Source organism: Sciurus carolinensis, chromosome 1 (assembly GCF_902686445.1).
Source record: "Sciurus carolinensis chromosome 1, mSciCar1.2, whole genome shotgun sequence".
NCBI classification, from domain to species: Eukaryota; Metazoa; Chordata; class Mammalia; order Rodentia; family Sciuridae; genus Sciurus; species Sciurus carolinensis.
This window is the reverse complement of record NC_062213.1, coordinates 197,844,636-197,863,120: the sequence shown is the minus strand read 5'-3', so window position 1 is coordinate 197,863,120 and position 18,485 is coordinate 197,844,636. Positions and strand designations below refer to the sequence as shown.

Genomic DNA, 18,485 nt, shown 5'->3' with positions numbered 1-18,485 from the left:
GGTCCCAGCTGGGTCCCGCTAGGCCTCAGCCCGGGGTCCACATGGGACCAGCAGGGGCAGGGTATGGTCGGGTAAGGACTCCAGGGCCCTTCCCTCGCACCTCCCCTCAGCCCACTCTGGCCCACTTCACCAGTGTCTGGCTGACGGGGCACGGGGAGCCCAAGGCTGCCTGCTCACCACCTTGCTGCCCTTTTCTGCAGAGCAGCCTGTGAGGACAACTCCCACCCTGACCCCCACCCAGCACCTTGGTCCTGCTAGGGGTGCTTTCTGACTCTTGGGCTGGCCTGACAATTTTGTGAAATGCACCCGAGTGAAGGGATTGCCTCCTGGACCCTCGGGTGGGCTGCATCTCCCAGCCTGCCCCCCAGCTCCAGGTGACCAAGTGACTGGGTGCTGGCCAACAGAATGTGGGCAGAAGGAGGTGCCCGCCCCAGACCTGGAACCAGGAACCTACTGTGTGACTTACCACTGGCATTCATTCCCTGGCTGCGGTGTTGATGCCCAGGACCTCAGGATCTCGGGCCTGGGTCTCAGAATGGGCACATGGAGTAGACACCGGGCCCCTCCCCCCTCCTGAGGTGGGAACTAAGCAGGAAAATACACTTTATTACAGAGTTAAGCCACTGAGGCTGCAGGGCTTGTCTGTTACAGCAGATTGTGTGACTAATTAATAAGGTGCCCGGCTGAAGGCACATGACGTCCAGGCCCTGCTCAGCCTCCCTCCCCCTCCTCACCCCAAGCGCCCTTAATGGGTGCTGCAGGGGGAAGGGTAGCAGGAGACTGGGGAGTCAATTGAACTCCGGGCCCCACCTGGAGTCCTGTGCCCACCTCACTGCCAAGCATTGTGCAAAGAAAGTACCACTCGGTGGGCCGTGCCGCCAACCCTCAGGAGGGTCAGAGTTCCACCCCAGCAGAAGGCCCCAGGTCCTGCCCTCTGGCCTGGGTCACATAAGGGTTGGGAGTGGGGATCACCAGTGTCCTCTTGTGATGCTACCCCTCAGCTGGGGGTATATTCTGAAGAGGTGGGAAGCAGGCCAGCGGCCACCTGGTCCTGATGCCACAGCTGCTCAGCAAGGCCATTGAGCACATGGGCAATGTCAGCCAGCCCAGCCCGTCCGTCCAGCGTGCGTCCATCAGCCAGCCGCCGCCCGGGCACACTCTTCACTCGAAGCAGGGGCAGGTTCCAGGCCTGCCGGAAGGCTGCGAGGTCCCGCTCAGGCACGTCTGTGTGCATATACTGGTCAAATCTGGAGGAAGGTCAAGGAGCCTGGCCAGGCACCTCTGCCCACTGCCCCATCAGACCCAGCCTTTGCCCTCTTGCCTAAGGGTTAGACCCCACAGCTGGGCAGAGGCGGGGTCCCTGAGCCTGCGCCTTGTGCTTTGTCAAGGGTGGCCTCTTACTGTCCCAGGGACCACCCAAAGGATACTTGGAACCAATGACCATCCTGACAACACCAGGGGCCTCACTTGCTATGTGGGCCAGCTGCCTAGGCAGGTCTTCGAAGGAGGCACGGTCAGTGAAGGAGAAGAGGAGGAGGAAGGCGTCTGCTTTCTCCTTGCAAGCCTGGGGATGGAGAGGCCGGCTCATGGCACAAGGTCACACGACCGCACCATCGCACACCCATGGGACCAGAACCTCGGAACTGGCTGCAAAAGCCCGAGAATAAGGAAGCCCTCCTGCTTTCCCAGGGTGGGAAACCGTGACTGGTCCTATGGCAGAGCTCAGCTGGGACTCAGTGCCCATGCCAGTTCAGAGCTCTCCTGCCCAGCTCATCATGCCCTGCTCAGGGCCCAGCTCGGAACTCCTCAGACACCCGCCCCCTCCCAGCGCTGCTGGGCCGGCTCTGCTCACCGGCAGCATGTGATCGAACTTTTTGAGCGCGGACTCCCCACAGTCCCAGAACTCGAAGCGGAACATGATGACCCGGTTGCTGGCCTGCAGCTTGGCTGGCCAAAACACTACGGTGGTCTGGATGCCTGAGGAGGGCCAGGGTCAGCCATTCAGGATGGGAGAAGTGTAGGGGGACAGGGGAACAGGAAGGAATAAGGAAAGGGATACATCACTGCCCTGGTGGGTCCCCACCCTGACCCGAGAGGCACAGTCTGTGACCTGGAAGAATTTTTAATTTCTTGTGGGGAGAGAGACTTGCCCCAGAGGAGCCACTGGTCTACCAGGAAGGTGCATCCTCCGCCATGACAAAGCAGTTTCACTGCCTGTACAAGAGACCCAAAGGTCCGGGGACATTGAGCGTGTTGCACACGATGGACCAATCTGTCCAGCAGAAAGAAACAAGACAGGAGGAGTAACATCTCCTGATCTCCAGCCCTGTGCCAGCCCAGTGCCGGGCATGTTACCATCCCCAGTTCCAGCTCTAGCCCTGTGACATTCCTGTGGGGCTGGTACTATTGTCCCCTTGGGATGGAGAAGACACGATGGGCTCAGAGACATGAAGTGACTTCCCAAGGTCACAGGGGGAAGCTTCCACCTTCTGTCTTCCAGCCCAGGGAAGGCCTCCAAGAATGGGCAAAGGGTGGGCCACTCACCAGGGGTCTCGTGGTGCACCACAGGGACCTCCAGGCCAGCCAGCTTGGCCACCAGTGCCGTCTTGCCCACACCACTCTTCCCGGACACGAAGATCTTGTAACTGGCCGTGTCGATGGCTACAGGCGGGGGCAGCACTGGCCGCTCAAGCAGCCCTGGGGCAGGTAGGGAACCAGGGAGGGTCAGGGGTCAACCCTGCACTTGCCCCAGTGGGCAGCCTCATCTCTAGGGCTTCTTGAGGGACAGTCCATCGTCCATGGTTCCCATACTTGTTCCCTTTCCACAGAAGCCTGGGACACACAGAAATGGCCCAGGTGCTTCTTGTTCCTTCGCTGATACTTAACGAGGCCTGGGTATGACACCCTCAAGTGGGTACGCCCAGCTGTTAATCCCAAAGAGGAATTCCAATCAGCACTGCTGGCCCTCTGACTTCTGGCGGCTGGGTACTGCTGTGACACAGGTAATGAGTTTGGTGGCTCTAAGCAATTCCTAGAAAATTTGCTCTACCTTAACTCAACTCTTCCCCCCGACACAACTGATGACATAGCAAATCCAATAAAAACTGACCCTCTCGGCTGGGATCATGGCTCAGTGGTACAGCGCTTGCCTAGCATGTGTGAGGCGCTGGGTTTGAGTCTTAGCACCACACACAAATAAATAAATAAAGGTTCATCAACAATTAATTAAAAAAAAAAAAAAAACTGACCCTCCATGCATACCTCTGCGCGGTGTGATCCCTACACACTTCCTTGCTTCCCCTCTGTGGGGCAAAGACTGTGACTCTCCCCCTTCCCAGAGGAGGGACTGAGGCTGGCATTCACTTACTCAGTCATAGGCTAGGCAGTGGTGCAGCCTGGGTCAAGCCTGGGTCCAGATGACCCCAGCCACCATGAGATGGAGAGAGACACTGGCCATATTAGAGAGTCATACTTTTTCTTGAAGGAAAAAAAAAAAAAAAATCACACCAGGCGTGGTGGCTGCCACCTGTAATCGCAGCTCCTTGGAAGGCTGAAGCAGCAGGAATGCTTGAGCCCAGGAGTTGGAGGTCACCCGGACAACATAGTGAGACCCTCATCTCTTTAAAAAAATAGTGAAGATATTCGTGGTGGCACACTTCTGTAATCCCAGCTCAGGAGGCTGAGGCAGGAGGATTGCAAATTTAAGGCCAGCCTGGGCAACTTAGCAGACCCTGACTCAAAATAAAAAATAAAAAGGACTGGAGACATGCTTCAGTGGAAGAGTGCCCTGCATTCAACCCCCAGCAGTAGCCCCCGCCCCCCAAAAATTGAGATGTCTACAAATGTTGACCTGCTAGCTATCAAGAGTAAGGAATGACTTGGGTCTGACCCTCTCATATACAAATACCAAAACGAGGTTCCTGGGATTATGAGGGATCCTATCATCTTCCATGTCTCATTTGGACTGAGTTTTGATCCAGAATCTCAGAGGACCTTAGTCCTGAAATCCTTAGTTCCTTGCTGCTCACAGTATGGTCCATGGACCTTCGGCACTGCTGTCCCCAGGAGCTTGTTAGAAATGAACATTTCAGCTGCCCAGACCCACTGGCTCAGAATCTGCCTTTTTATTTTTATTTTTTTCTTTTTCTTTTGTACTAGAGATTGAACCCAGAGGCACTTAATCACTGAGCCACATCCCCAGCCCTTTTTAGTATTTTGTTTAGAAAGAGGGTCATGCTGAGTTGCTTAGAGCCTCACTAGGTTGCTGAGGCTGATTTTGAACTCCCAACCCTCCTGCATCAGCTTCCTGAGCTGCTGGGATGATAGGCGTGTGCCACTGCGGCCTGGGCCAGAATCTGCATTTTAAGAGGATTCTAGGTGAGAGGCTCTGCCTGGAACTCTGGGGTTCTGTGAGCAGGGTCTTGGGTCACTCTAAATAACACCCAGTTTGGGGGGGGCTGGTTTTCCTGATACTATTATGACATGCTCTGGATTTCCCACACACAGGAGCAAGGTTTCTCACAATTCCTTCTTAATAGGGAAGTAAAAGCAAATATGTTTTCAATTACAACAAATAAACCCCATACAGCCAATCTATAGGAATCTTTAGCGGGGGGGCTTTAAATTTAAAAATTGGAAGAAAAAAAAAGTCAAAATCATGACACATCTATAGGCTAAGGGCCTGGAAGTCCCCAGCTGGGGACTGCCCTCTTGTTCTCTGCAGGAAACCTGTTGGCGCTTGTTCTCTCCTGGCCACAGGTGAACTCTGGAGGCTAATGCCTGGACCCTCAGATGGCTGTTGGCAAGTCTTGCTTGGGTGAACTGGCTTCAGCCTGGGGGGGCACCAGTGTCTTATTCCAGGAGCAGGACGTGGAAGAGCTTTGTGCTCCCAAGGGCACATCCTGGGCAAGTCTGTAAAATGCTCTGGTACAGAGGCTTAAATGGGAGTCTGCTGTGAAAAGCGCCCAGTAGAGGGCTTGGCACCCAGTGAGGGCTCAGTGGACAGCATCTCTGGTGACAGGCGGCTGGCAGGCTAGGTTGTTTCCATGTTCCTGGCTCTGTTGATGGAAATAGTTCTAAGGAGATCTGCGGGTGGGGGTCCAGGGGTCACCAAGGCCAAGGAGTGCGGTGGGTAAAGCAGGTCCTCACTGCCCTGCTTCTATGCCCACCATCCCCCAAGCAACAGGTGACACGGTCTTCCCCAGAGTGACAAGTGACAGGCTGAGGGCGGGAGCACTTACCAAACACCCGACGGCGGCTCTTGCGCAGGATGCAGGCCAAGTACTCCTTGCCCTCAGTGGTCTCGTGCCAGTCTGGGACAATCACCGAACCGTGTGCAGGAGGTCTGGCCATGGCTGAGCATGCCAACTAGGCAGAGAGGAGGCGGAGTGCTGGGAGTGGGCGTGGGAGCGGGGGTGACTGCCTCAAGCCGGACCTGGGATCCCTCCTCACCCCCGCCTCCCCCGTGGAGCCCCAGCTCCCCACCCGAAGCTGCGATTCCACTGCCCCCTCTCCTCCGCACTGCTCCCTGGGGACAGTCATCCAGTACTGCCCTGGAGAGTATTTACAGGACCCGACTCCCGGGGCCACCTAACCTTCACCGCCCGCAGTCCACGCCGGCGAGCGGGCTCGGGGGGAGGTGGTCCCTTTAAAGGCCCGCCCCGCGCTTCGCCGAGCCGCGCCGCTGCGAGACCCGCTTCCGCCCGGGCTTCGGCGCGCACCTCCTGCCCTCGTGCGGTGCTCGAGGCGCATGTGCGAGGCCGTTGCCACGGAGACGCAGGGGGCGGGGCTGAGCGGCTGGGTGCCTGGTGGAGTCCGTTGCTCCTGCAGTGTTGTCTGCGGGGCGCACCGCACAGGGACACGAGGAGGACAGTGGCCTCTCTTCTCCGCCCCTCCGCCCCTCCGCCCCAGCCCGTCTTTTCTCCCAAACGATCAAATTGTCCAGGAGCCTTCCTCGCCTCGCTGTGTCTCAGCTTCCTTTTCTATAAAGTGCTATTTTTTTTAACCTCTTAGGGTTCTTTTTTTTTTTTTTTTTTTAATATACTTTTAGTTGTTGATGGACCTTTTATTTATTTAAATGCGGTGCTGAGACTCGAACCGAGTGCCTCACACATGCTAGGCAAGCTCTCTACCACCGAGCCCCTCTTAGGGTCCTTTACAACGGTGCCTGCTCAGCAGCCTCCAGAGTTCGACACCTCTGGCTTCACAGATGGGGAACAGCAGCTTGGAGAGGTCAAGGGACTTGCAGGAGGTCCTAAAAATGAGCCAGAGGTCACTCGTTCATCTATCGTTTCATTCTTTTCATTCAACAAAAAGAACTACCGTGGGTCCAACGGTCTAGGTGCCGAGGATACGCCGGGGAAGAAGCCCTGCCCTCCTGCAGCGGACTTTTCAGTCCGAGTCTGTGGTCCAATCGTGGTCACCCCACCTGTTACCCAGAAGGTGGGTGCTCAGTAAACCCCCCTGAGTTGGAAGGGTGCAGGTGGGCTCCTACTGAGAGGTATCTATTACGTTTAATTTTACCACTTCCTTTCTGCAACATATTCAAGTCAGTCAAGTCCCAGTTCTGCAAGGAAGAAGCTAAGGCCAGATGGTGGGACTCTTCAGAGATTACTTCACTTAATTCTATGAACATTAAATTCGGTGTAAATGGTAGCATCCCTCTTTTACTGATGAAGACATACAGAGGCATAACCCGACTTTTCTGAGGTCACCCCACACAGCTAGTCAGTGGAAAAGCTTGACTCAGAACCCAGTGGTACCTGACTATATAAAGCACATAGCTGTTCTGCCAGAGTGGGTTTTGTGTTTTGAAAAGTTCGCTCCCAACCACGAGGAGGGCTGTTCTTAGTGAAGCTAAATGCAGCCAGAGGCCACAAATCCACAAATGATTGAGGCCATTACGTCCAGGGGGGTGGGTAGGAAGGTATGAAGACATGTCAGATAGGGCGCTTCCCTCAAGTGCTTACGCTGCAGCCAGGCAGAAGTTCAAGACAAATAACCCTCCCGACAGGATCCTCTGCCTACTTGACTGGGTCACACGGTTCCCTTGCTGCAGCTCTTCCTGCATCTGCCCACGCTCAGGCTGCCCACCCACGTGTGGCCCTTTTCACGGGCCGGGCGAGCCCCGTGGCAGGGCTTGATCTGAATTGGCTTTGGGCATCGAGGCTTCCCGTCCAGCCCTGCCCTGGCTTGGCTCGGGAGCTCAGTGAGGGCGTGAGAAAACAAAGCGACTTGGCAGACTGCGCTTGTCAGTTAACCTGGAGGCTGGGTAAAACATCACATCCTCTTGGGCACAGAGAGGGAGGCTGGTGGTCAGAGGAACCCGCAGCCCCACAGTGAGCCTTTGGATGCTCGAAAGCCTGCGGAGCTGTTAAACGTGGACTCTGGAACCCTTGGCCTCCGACCCTGAGAGGTTCTGCTTCTTGGGCTGGGGTGATGTCTGAGTCCTTTAACAAGAGCACTGGCAGTTCTGAAATTGGGGTCTGTATTAGCTTGGGCTGCTGTGACCGAGGGCTTCAATGACAATTCATCTTCCCACAGTTCTGGAGACTGGAAATCTAAGAGCAGGGGTTGGTTTCTGGTGAGGCCACCACTTTCTCCATGTCCTCACACGACCTCTTCTCTGGACTCACCCTCCTGGTGTCTCTTCCTCTTCTTATAAGATCACCAGCCCTTTTGGATTAGGGCCCCAGTGTTATGGTCTCATTTAACCTTAATTACCTGTCTCTCTTTTTGCAGTTGAACCCAGGGGAGCTCTTACCACTGAACTATATTCCTAGTCCTTTTAATTTTTAAAAATTTTTAGACAGGATCTCACTAAGTTGCCCAGGCCAGCCTCAAAACTTCTGATTCTCCTACTTCATCCTCCTGAGCAGCTGGGATTACAGGCCTGTGCCATCATATCTGGCTATAATCTCTTCAAAAGATCCAGCTCCAGCCTGGTGTACCAGAATACATTTGTAATCCCAGTGACTTGGGAGGCCAGCCTCAGTAACTTAGCAAGACCATCAGCAACTTAGTGAGTCCCTGTCTCAAAATGAAAAACCAAAAGGGCTGGGGACGTGGCTGTGGCTCAGTGGTAAAGCACCCCTGGGGTCAATCCCCAATACCTAGAAAAACAAAACCAACCAAAAAATACCCTATCTCCCAATACACTCCCTTTGGGATTAGGGCTTCAGTATATGGATTTTGTTGGGGCACAATTCGGTCTGCAACAGGGTCCACAGACCTCGTGTGGATAAGCTGCTGCTGGGAGCAGGGAGTCCGTAATGGCAGGGGCCATCTTGGTCCAGTAGGTCCCATTCTCCCTTGCCCTTCAGTGAAACTGTCTCTGTGGGCAAGCTGCTTCTCCTTCAGCACCTCAGACGAAACAGGTGGCCCCAAGGTCCCTCCCCGCGTAGAGCCCTGGTTTGACCTCCCCACAAGTGTTTGCTGAGTGCCTCCGGACAGGCCCCACAGGCCTTGAGGGGGGGATTCCTCAAGGCAGGGACACAGCCTCCAACCGGAAGGAGTGGCTGGGAGCTGGGGGAGGGTGGAGAGAGTGAGACCCAGCCGCCCTGCCCAAGGTCCCCAGGCTTACAGCCCTCTCCCGGCCTCCCCTCCCACCTGCTCCCCACCTGGCCGCGTCCTGGATCTGGGCATCTGGGCCGGCTGGTGAGTATTTGACAAATGCACGTCCTCATCCCCTCGCAAGGGGGACGCTGGCTCCACCTTCGAGGTGGGCCTTCTACCACGTTGGCCACCTTTTGCCGTTCTCCAAGTGGGAGCCCCTGCCGGACAGTCAGGTCAAGGGCACCGACCTTGTTGCCAAGTCTGTGGCCAATGCTCAGTCCTCAGATCACCTCACACCAGATGATCCCCAGGTGACTGAACGGATGCTGGGGCCCCTAACTGGAGGGCAGAGGAGGATCCTGGGGGTGAGGGCAGGGTGGCACTGCCTGGAGAGGGCACAGCAGGCAGTGGGGCGAGTTCAGTGCTATCTGCAGCGGACCGACCAACTCTGAAGCAATGGGTGTGGAAGACGTAGGCCGACAGAGCCTGGAGGCCAGGTGCCACACAGGCGGAACTGCAAAGAGGCTGAGATGAAGTACCAAAGCTGATACCAAAGGTGACCCAGCAGTCAGGGACCCTGGCAGTGATGTGGAGAGCCCTAAGAAGAGGGTGGTGATAGGGGAATGATGCCTAGTGCCAGCTGAGCTGAACACTGTCAGTGTCCTCAACCTGGTGCAGCACCATGTGTTACTCTCTGGCTTAACACCCTCTAATGGCTGGGAGAAGTGGTGCATGCCTGTAACCCCAGTGACTGGGAGGCCAAGGCAGGAGGATTGTAAGTTGGAGGGCAGCCTCTGCAATTTTTTTTTTTTTGGCGGTGCCGGGAATCGAACTCAGGGCCTTGTGCTTGCAAGGCAAGCACTCTACCAGCTGAGCTATCTCCCCAGCCCAGCCTCAGCAATTTAAAGAGACCCTGTCTCAAAATAAAATATAGAAAAGAGGTGGGGATGTAGCTCAGTGGTAGACCACTCCTGATTCAATCCCCAGTGCTGGCAAAACACAAAACGAAACCCCCTCCAATGGCTTCCTTTTGTACCTAGAGAAATGCCTGCCTCCCTCCCTTGCCACAGCCTGCAGGGCCCACCAGCCCACCATCCCTCACTCACACACTCAGCTAGACTGGCTTTTCCTCTCTTCCTTGAATGCCCAGCTCAGATCTTTGTTCCTGTGGCTCCCTCTGTGTGGAACACTTCCAGATTTTCCCATGACTGGCTTTGGACATTCAGATCTTGGCTGAAATATGGCCTCTTGGGAAAACCCTTTATGGGATGAGTCCAACCCTGTTGGTATTCCATTGCCATCTGGGATGATCTTCTTAGCTCCTTACCTACACCTGTCTGTTCCCTCTCCCCAGCCCCCATGGAAAAAGGCAAGTCCACAGGACAGGGACATGCTATGCAAGACTAACAGTGGGGACTATGTATTTGTTGAATGCAAGTCAGATTCTTCTTCTGCCCCTAGATCTGATCAATCATCGGAGGCTGAGAGGTACCCGGGTTTTTGTTTTTGCAGTGTCGGGGATGGAACTCAGAACCTCACGCATGCTAGGCAAGCGCTCTACCACTGAGCCACGTCCCAGGCACCCACACATTTCTTGATTAGGTCCTCTCCTTGTCACACTGCCTTGCTCTGGAGACTTGTTCCTGGGCCCTACCTCTCGTCTCACCCTTCTCCAGTTCTCCATCCTCCAGTTCTGCCCTGTCCACTCCAGTCACAGTGACCTCAAGGCTCCAGAAGGGCCCGTTGTGGAGCCTCGGACCTCTGCATGTGCACAGGCTGCTCCCTTCCTGGAACTGTCTGGGCTCCTCTGGAATTGTCCCAATTCCTCTCATCTGTCCCAGGCACTCCACCTGCTTTCTTGCCTTCTAACCAAGCAGGTGCACAGATTTTTAAGAAACAGAACTTCAGGGGCTGGGGCTGAAGCTCAGTGGTAGAGCGCTTGCCTAGTACTTGTGAGGCCCTGGGTTTGATCCTCAGCACCACATAAAGATAATAAATAAAATAAAGGTATTGTGTCCATCTACAACTAAAAAAAATAATAAAAAAGAAACAAACCTTCAGGGCTGGGTGTGTAGCTCAGTGGTAGAGTCTCCGTCCAGCATGCCAAGGTCCTACATTTGATCCCCAGAACCTTCCACTGAGCCACATTCCCAGTCTTTTTTTTTTTTTTTCCTTCTTTTTAAATTTGAGACAGGGTCTTGCTAAGTTGCTTAGGGACTCGGGGTCTCACTCTGTTGCTAAGGCTGACCTTGAACTTGCAATACTCCTGCACAGCTGGGGTTACAGGGATATGTCACCATGTCCATGATACCCAGCACCTTAAAAATAAAAGCACCTGGGTATGGTGGCACACACCTATAATCCCAGAGACTCAGGAGGCTGAGGCAGGAGGCTATCAAGTTTGAGGCCAGCTTAGGCAACTCAGTGAGATTGTTTTAAAAAAAAAAAAAACCAAATCAAGGTCAGGTGCAGTGGTACATGCCTGTAATCCCAGCAACTCAGGAGGCTGAGGCAGGCAGGAGGATAGAAAGTTCAAAATCAGCCTCAGCAACTTAGCAAGGCCCTAAGAAACTTAGCAAGACCTTGTCTCAGAATAAAAAATAAAAAGAACTGGGGATGTGGCTTAGTGACCCAGATTCAATCCCTGCTACTCCCCCCAAAATACCAAAACAAAAAACCCCCACAGAACTTCATTTCCTCTGACTCCATTTACTCTGTCTCTGAGCTTCTAATCTCTCTGAGGCCGACATGTTAGTTCAGTGATCTCCTGGCAAACTCAAGTTCAGCTATTTTTGATTCTTGACAATGTCAGGTTTTTCCATTTTCTCCTCCTCTAGCCCTGGGGCTGCTGCTGTTCCCTGTTGGCGAGGCCTACCCAAATGCCAGGGAAGCCTAGCTGCCTAGGCACTGCCTCTCTTCAGATACCATCTCTCAGGGGCCTCCTGGTGAAGGGAGAACTCCCTTCCCCGTGGGGTTCTTTTAAGAGGTGCCCTTTGGCACTCTCCCTGGGACATGGGCAATCTGTCCTGTGTGAGGCCTGAGACCTCTCACCAACCTGCTACTGCTCACTGCAAGGTGAGGCTTCCATCCCAACCACCTGGGCTGAAGCTGGAAGGCTCCAGCTTCATCTGCCCTGCAGCAGGTTAGCGGGGCTCAGCGCAGCTCTGGGCACATCTGCTGAGCACGAGCGATCCCTGGGTCCACTCCAGACTTTCCTGGCCTTCCCCACTCCTCAGGCTCCTGTGGCACAGGAGGGAGCCCTCCTCTTGCCTGTGGTGGGTGGGCACACAGGCTCCCTGGCAGGGCATGACACACTCTGCCTTTTAGGCACTTACTAAGACATTAGCTTGGCTTTGTGCATGCTGACAGGGTCTGGGCCCAGAGCCTGGCCTTGTGGGGACGACACCAACTTTCCCACAGCTGGGGGCTGGGGCAGAGAAGGGAGAGGGCCAGCCTGGGATGGTGCTCAGGCAGAGACCAGGGAGGGGGTGCCACCCAGGCCTCCCCAACAGAGGGAGGGAGAAACAGGCTATTTTTTCCTTTGCTTCTCCACCACCAGACTGAGCACCCAGGCTCAATGCTTCTCACAGGGTGCCCCCAGGTGGCCTTCTGGGGACTCACACCCATTAGGTGGAGTGGCAAGTTCTGGTGGTTCCAGCTGCACTGCTACACTGTAAAGTGGGCATCATCCCTGCCATTTTTCTGCCTTCAAGACTCAAAGTAGTGGGATGACTTGCCCAGCTCAAAGTAACAGCGCTACCTTTGAATCTAGATCTGTTCTGGTCTCTACCCTGCCGCCTCCCTATTATGTGCCCTTGAGTCTACAGAGCCTCATCAAGAGCTGAGGGGGCAGGTAGGCGCCACTCTTGATCTGATGCATGTCAGCTGTCACCTCCCATTTAAGTGATGAGCCTGTGCTTGACAACTTCCAGCAATGGTGAGGCCATCGCTTCCCACAGCATCCATGAGCACAACGGCCTGCCTTTGTCCCTGTGGCACTCACAGGATGAAGGGGTAATGATGGCCACGGATGGAAGGCAGAAGGTGGCTGGGAGCTCTGGGCCCTGCCCCTGGGAGGTGAGCAGGCAGGAGGGGGAGCATCAGCCAGCCTGTTGGGTTTCGAGGTGATGCCTCCTGTCCTGCCTGAACCTGAGGGACTGCAGGCCCACTGTTTCCAGAGGACGTACTCAGGTTCCCGGGGGAGGGGTGACAGGAGGCAAAGTCCTGGGCGAAGGATCTGGCTCAGGACGGGACATGGGCCAGTGACTCCCACCCTAGCTAGGTCCTGTCATTCAGACCCAATGAGCGTGGGTCTCTGGCCCCTAGTATCCGGAGAGCAGAACTCCTGGCTGGGGTGCTGTGCTGGGGGCTGGGCAGGCAGTGGCGCCGCTTACCAAGACCAGGCCCCAAGCCAGCACATTTCACGTACAGCTCCCCTGACCCTCATGACCCTGTAGGGCATTCACAGATGAGGTGGCGGGTACCCCAGGTTAAGTTGTAAGTGGGGCGAGGCAGGACTAACCAAAGGCTTCGGGGCGTCAACTACCTTTACTATGCTGCTTCAAGACCCTGGGGTTCTGGGTCCTGCTCTTTGCTTAGGAGGCTAATGCAGATGTTGTCCTGGCCCTGGGGCCACCACTCCAAGCTCATCGCTTCCCTTGGGTCTCCTCTGCAGAGCGGGATGGAGGCTCTGCAACACCAAGTCCTTCAGGAGACGGGGCTTATTAGACAGCGTTGTTCCAGGGAAGGGACACAGATAGGACACTGCTCCTGGAGGACATGGAGCACCTTTGCAATGATGGCTTCTAACGTCAGTCTCCACTCCAACTGCGTGCCACCACAGCACGTTTTCTTTTCTTTTCGGCTCTAATAAACAGTGAAGACGATTCTGTCCATTTTGTTTTATTTGTTAAATTGCTAAAAAGTCATTGGGGGAAACATTAACAAAAAATGAAATCAACAGATTTAAATATCCATGAAATCCATTTTCATTCCTACACTGTTATGTGCCTAAAATGACTGTCTCAGGGTAAGCCACCTGGCAGCCCCGAGTCGTATGGGAAACACCACTCACAGCACCAGCTTCGCCAGGCACGATGGGTGCACTGACAGGAACCCTGGTTGGCGGGAGGGGAGCAGAGCGGGGAGAGTACACCAGAGCCAATGCCAAGGTCTGCTCGTGTGCGTGATGAACGGGGTGGGAGGGAGCCACTCACTGGTGACATGCAGAACATGCCTTCCGCAGTTCTGGGGAGGCCACCCGAGCACAGGTTTCCCAGGCTCGGGCACATTCAGACCCTCCCCACTGACTTGTGCGCTGGTGAGACCACAGATAATGCAAAGCAGAGCACACCACCATGCCAGGACCACCACAAGGACAAGGACAGACGGACAAACCAACCAGGTACATCACTTTGAAAGGGAAGGAAACAAGCGAAGCAGCAGGAAACCCAGAAAGACAAGGTGAAGGAAGGGGCGTCCCCTTGCTCTCCGTTGGCCAGTGGCTCTGTCCTCAAAGTCCAGCATCTCACGTGGCTTGCTTTCTTCCTCCTCCTCTCGTCTTGTCTTTAGAGTTACAACACAGTTCCTGGACAGTTCATGGTTTCAGCTCTTGCTATGCAACTCAAACATTAAAATCAAACCCGAGGTGTGGGTTTGCTGGGAGGAGAGCGAGCCCAGTATTGCCTTAAAACGAAAATTCAAACTTCTTTCGACTCCCAACTGGTACTTCCAATACGTGGGGGGCGGGTGGGGTTGCAGAGTCCACCATCTGAGTGTGGAGGAGGGTGAAACTGGGACAACACAGAACGCTCTCCGCTGCACGTGGCATGAGAGCAGGAAGCTCTGTCCAAGAGGGTAGAAGAGACTAAAATCCCTACACGAGGTCAATGTGGTGATGGGTGTAGACAGTACCACCTGGGGCTCTCAAAGGCACACTTGCAGGAATGGAAGGGTTAAAGCTTCAAGTAGAAACAAGATGTATTTTAAATACTTAAATACTGTTAATATTTGCTAGGTGCTCCTGAGGGTTTAAAGAAAAAAATATTTTGTCTCCTTTTTTTTCAGTGAATTTTAAGACAAAATTGTTATCACGTCAATATGGAGTCATGGTTAAATCTGATCCAAGGGCGCTGTGGGCACACTCACCTCTGCTGAGACACCTGAAGTCCCACTGTGCGCATGGCCTTGCCAGGGCTGAGGAGACCATCACCGTGATTGTGTTGAGTCGCCTTCCCGTAGCAAGAACCTTCAGTGCCCAGGAGACCTGCACCACCGGGTGCGGACGAGGCAGATTTCTCTGTCAGGGCTGTAAACGAACAGTCTGGTTCCCAGCAGCGTGGGTAATACTGGGAAGCCATGGAGTTCAGAGGAAATGGATTATTTTCTAAAAGGATCGGCATTTTCGTTGCCTGCTACTTGGAGAAAGTAGAAGGAACCAACAGCTTACAGCTAGGTTAAGAAGGCCACAGGACAAAGGGAAAGATCACAAAGTGGAGATTCTGAATTTTCAGGCTTCCAAGTAGTTGATATCGAAGTAGGAACTAAGTTTGGAGGCACTGTCCATGCACAAACACAACGTCACGACCAAGATTCAGCAGCAGCAGCAATGCAGAAATTGCTGATCTTCTGGGCTGGCTTTGCTTTGTGAATCGAGACCCCACATGATTAGATGGTCTTGGCCAAGGAAGGACTGGCCACAGCCGCAGAGCAGGGGGGTTGGAGAGCCGAGTGCGTGGCTTGGAGCAGTGGGATACCGCAGGAAGTAGGCACATGGTCATTCCTCATCCGAGGGAGCACACAGAGCAGTTTCTGGAACACATACCTCTCCCTGTGAAAGGGCCTTTGCTGGGCTTGGCACCAGGGGGCCTGTCCCACAAAGACCATGAAGGCAGAGCAAATGGCTAAGGGAAGGGTTCGTCATGATGTAACTAGAGAAAACACACTTATCAGACAGACAGCTAAGTGCTGGCCAAGAGCCAGGACTCAGGGCCAGCTGCAGCCCTGGCCTGCGCTTGGGAAATGCTAACAAGAAAATGAGTGTGGGGTGAGAAACATGATGTTTTAAAATTTAAACCCAAGGGCAAAATAAAAATCCTCTATCCAGCAGAAATCCATATTTTAATGGTGCCACTTGACATCTCCTATGTCCAGGCCATGGTTTAGACTAGTGACTTGCAACTTTCTGTATTAACCAAAGAAATGTTCTACTTGGCTGCACCTTATCTCAGAAATGAAGCAGAAGTCCAAGTCCAAGCCCTGCTTGGATGATGTGTGAATAAGACAAGCACAGAGGATGGGTCTGCTCCCCAGGCGGCCTTGTCACAAAGGTCAAGAACGTGATGCTCAACCCAGTCACCAGGCAGAAGACACATCGCAAGGGGGAAAAACATTTCTGGAAGGAACTGTAATCAGGATTCCCTCCCTGGATCAGATTTCACATTCTACAAATATGGACAGGTGTGCCCAATGTGCTTTGGAAGTAAAAAGAAGCCCACAGGGGAAAAACAGTGTCTTGATGGTTTAAGGATTTTTCACAACACTGGCATCTTAGAATTCCCCACTGGCCCCCTAGTTAACACTAGGGAAAGGGTTCTGATTTCTCCAGGAACCCAGGCTTTGTAAAAGAAACAAAGTGAGAAAGGTTTCAGGGCTTAAAAAATCCATACACAAACAAACAAAACGGGGCTGGGCTGGGCTGGGAATAAAGCAGCCTATGAACAGTTAAGGCAGCCAGAGGACCCATTCTCAAAAGGAAAAGGAGAACACACACGGTTTTTGGCAACTTGTAACCAAATACGATTGTCAGAAAATTCCACGGTCAGCTACCACGCATTTTCTGAGACATGCTGGGGCACGCAAATGACCAACGGACGGAAACGTTATTTCAGGATGATCCTGGCACGCATGGATTGAGATCCCCTGCCGAGGGACTTCCAGACACAGGGCACTTCTGCAGCACTGCCACGGGTCCTCTGTGGTTTTAGGAGGAGGGGAAGGACAGTGTTCTTTAAGTGACTTTCACCCTGCCAGCACCTGTAGCCTGGGGGCGGGGGCTGAAACCTCCTTTGCGTCTTATCTAGGCCTGTCCGTTTTCTAATTCTGAGAAGGCCACGTAAAGATTTACAGGGGCTCTTCAGTTTCATTTGGAACATTACTGATTGTTAGTCTGTTCCCTAACTTCTTGGTCTATTTAACAGCAAAGTAGAAAAAGGCAGCACAGTCTCTGCTAAAACACAGCAACAAGTTTATCTGAACAGGACGGAGATCTCTCCCTTTTTTGTAAACAGAGTTGGCTATATAATATATATATGTATATTTATATATAATTTTTTTCTTAATGGAGATTTGATCCCAGCCTGGAGTGAGTTAGCTGGGAGCTGGAGTTTTGGTTTATGGGAGTAATGTTGTTTTCCCAATTCTCAGTCCAAAAGCTCACACACTGGAAAATTCCAAATTAAAAGCCACAGAAGGGAACGGGGTTTTGAACACATTATCTCTTTGCTCGTACAAAGTACAAGGCGTTTGTTTTGGGATAGTACTTCACATTCTGCTTCTTGTCCATGAGTCCTCCGAATATGATGAGTTCACCCCTGCCCTGTACCACTGTATGCAGGCTGGTTTCAGGAGGTCCGACCACAGAGCTGCTATTAAATACCTTCCATTTGACCCGCCCCTTCTCCTTGGTGTCTTTGATGTCCAGCACGTACATCTGCATGGGCTTGCAGTTCATACTCTGGTACAGGGGCTTGCCGACATTGAGGGACTGTGGAGGGTGGTGGCCCAGGCGGCGGGCAATGGGAGGTAAGGAATGTCCATCTCCTTGGGCAGGCCCTGGGCGGGGGATGGGCGCGGTCTCTCCACTGCTCAGGCTCTGGCTCCCAGGGGAGCCTGGAGAAGACCCAGGTGGAGGGCTCAGTGCTGCAGAGGCTGAGGGGCCCTTGGATGACATCGCTTTGATGGCTTCCAGACTCCGACGCAGGGCACCGGGGGAGACAGCCCCTGCAAGGGCGCTGGCCACGTGTGGCGGGGTGTGGACACCGTTGGTCTGCTCTGGAGGGTGTCTCACGCTCCCCGGAACCGTCCTGTTTTCTACACCATCCACATGACTGCTACCAGAAGCAGGTTTCAGGTCCCAATTCAGATCTATTGACCCCAGTCTCAGATCTTTCTGATCTGGTAATGACCCTCGTCGGGGGGCCAAAGAAAGTCCCATTTTTAGGTCATACCCTTCAGAGGCAGACGGAGTGCTTGGGGATGTGGCCTGTACAGGACTGTCCAAGGAAGAACCACCACCAGCTGCTGCTCCTGGGGACAAACCCCCGCCGTTGAGGATGGGCGAGCCATCTCCTCTAGCTGGGGAGAGGCTCCCTTCCCGGGAACCTGAGGGAGTCTGCCTCTGGGCCCTGGGCCTCAGCGTTCCCCAGCGGCCGTTAACACATGGCGCTTCATCCATACTCCTTACTGGAGACTGGGAGCGGTACTCTCGGGTTTCGGGGACCAGCGCCGGAGGAGTGGCACTAATAGGTGATGGACGAGAGTTCAAACTGGGGCTGAGGGGGGCTCTCCCACTAGGAGCCTGGCTGAAGACCACCACACACTGTCCCACCTGGAAGACAAAGGACCTGTGCTCACAGACTCTTCCATGAGTCTCATCATTCCGCTACCAAACATTTAAACTCAGGCATCTGGACACACCAGGCATTCTGTAGCCCTGAGGCAGGGAAATGAAACCATCTAGAGATAAAAATGATGCAGACTGCCCTCTAGGACAGGCAGGCAGACACGGCAGCAACTGCTGCCCGGGGGACACGTGTTATCAGTTATGTCTGCACGGTAGTACAGCAGAGTGGAGGGAAGAAGTAGTTTTGTTTGTAAGACTCAGGGGAACATTTCATAGATAAGAAATGCTTAAAGTTGGGACTTAGAGGGTC

The 18,485-nt window shown here is 53.8% G+C and overlaps 2 protein-coding genes across 3 annotated transcripts in view; both read right to left on the bottom strand.

Annotated features, from left to right (window-relative positions):
* Positions 1–259: 259 nt before the first annotated feature.
* Positions 260–5,737, bottom strand: Cplane2 (ciliogenesis and planar polarity effector complex subunit 2). Of its 2 annotated transcripts, none has more exons than XM_047535121.1 (6): positions 5,595–5,737; positions 5,241–5,390; positions 2,545–2,697; positions 1,853–1,977; positions 1,428–1,564; positions 260–1,247 (listed from the first exon to the last, which is right to left on the bottom strand). In XM_047535121.1, the coding sequence occupies exons 2-6, from the start codon at positions 5,350–5,352 to the stop codon at positions 998–1,000; spliced, it is 777 nt and encodes a 258-aa protein (XP_047391077.1). In that variant the 5' UTR covers positions 5,353–5,390; positions 5,595–5,737; the 3' UTR covers positions 260–997. The 2 variants fall into 2 exon arrangements, with proteins under 2 accessions (XP_047391077.1, XP_047391022.1); XM_047535066.1 differs by having other exon boundaries at positions 5,241–5,367; positions 5,595–5,723.
* A 7,702-nt stretch (positions 5,738–13,439) lies between these two features.
* Positions 13,440–18,485, bottom strand: part of Fbxo42 (F-box protein 42) — a 106,573-nt gene continuing 101,527 nt past the window's right edge. The window contains exon 10 of the mRNA XM_047557172.1: positions 13,440–18,160. Within this exon, the coding sequence (XP_047413128.1) occupies positions 17,045–18,160 (1,116 nt within the window). The 3' untranslated portion in view covers positions 13,440–17,044. The remainder of the gene's footprint in view (positions 18,161–18,485) is intronic.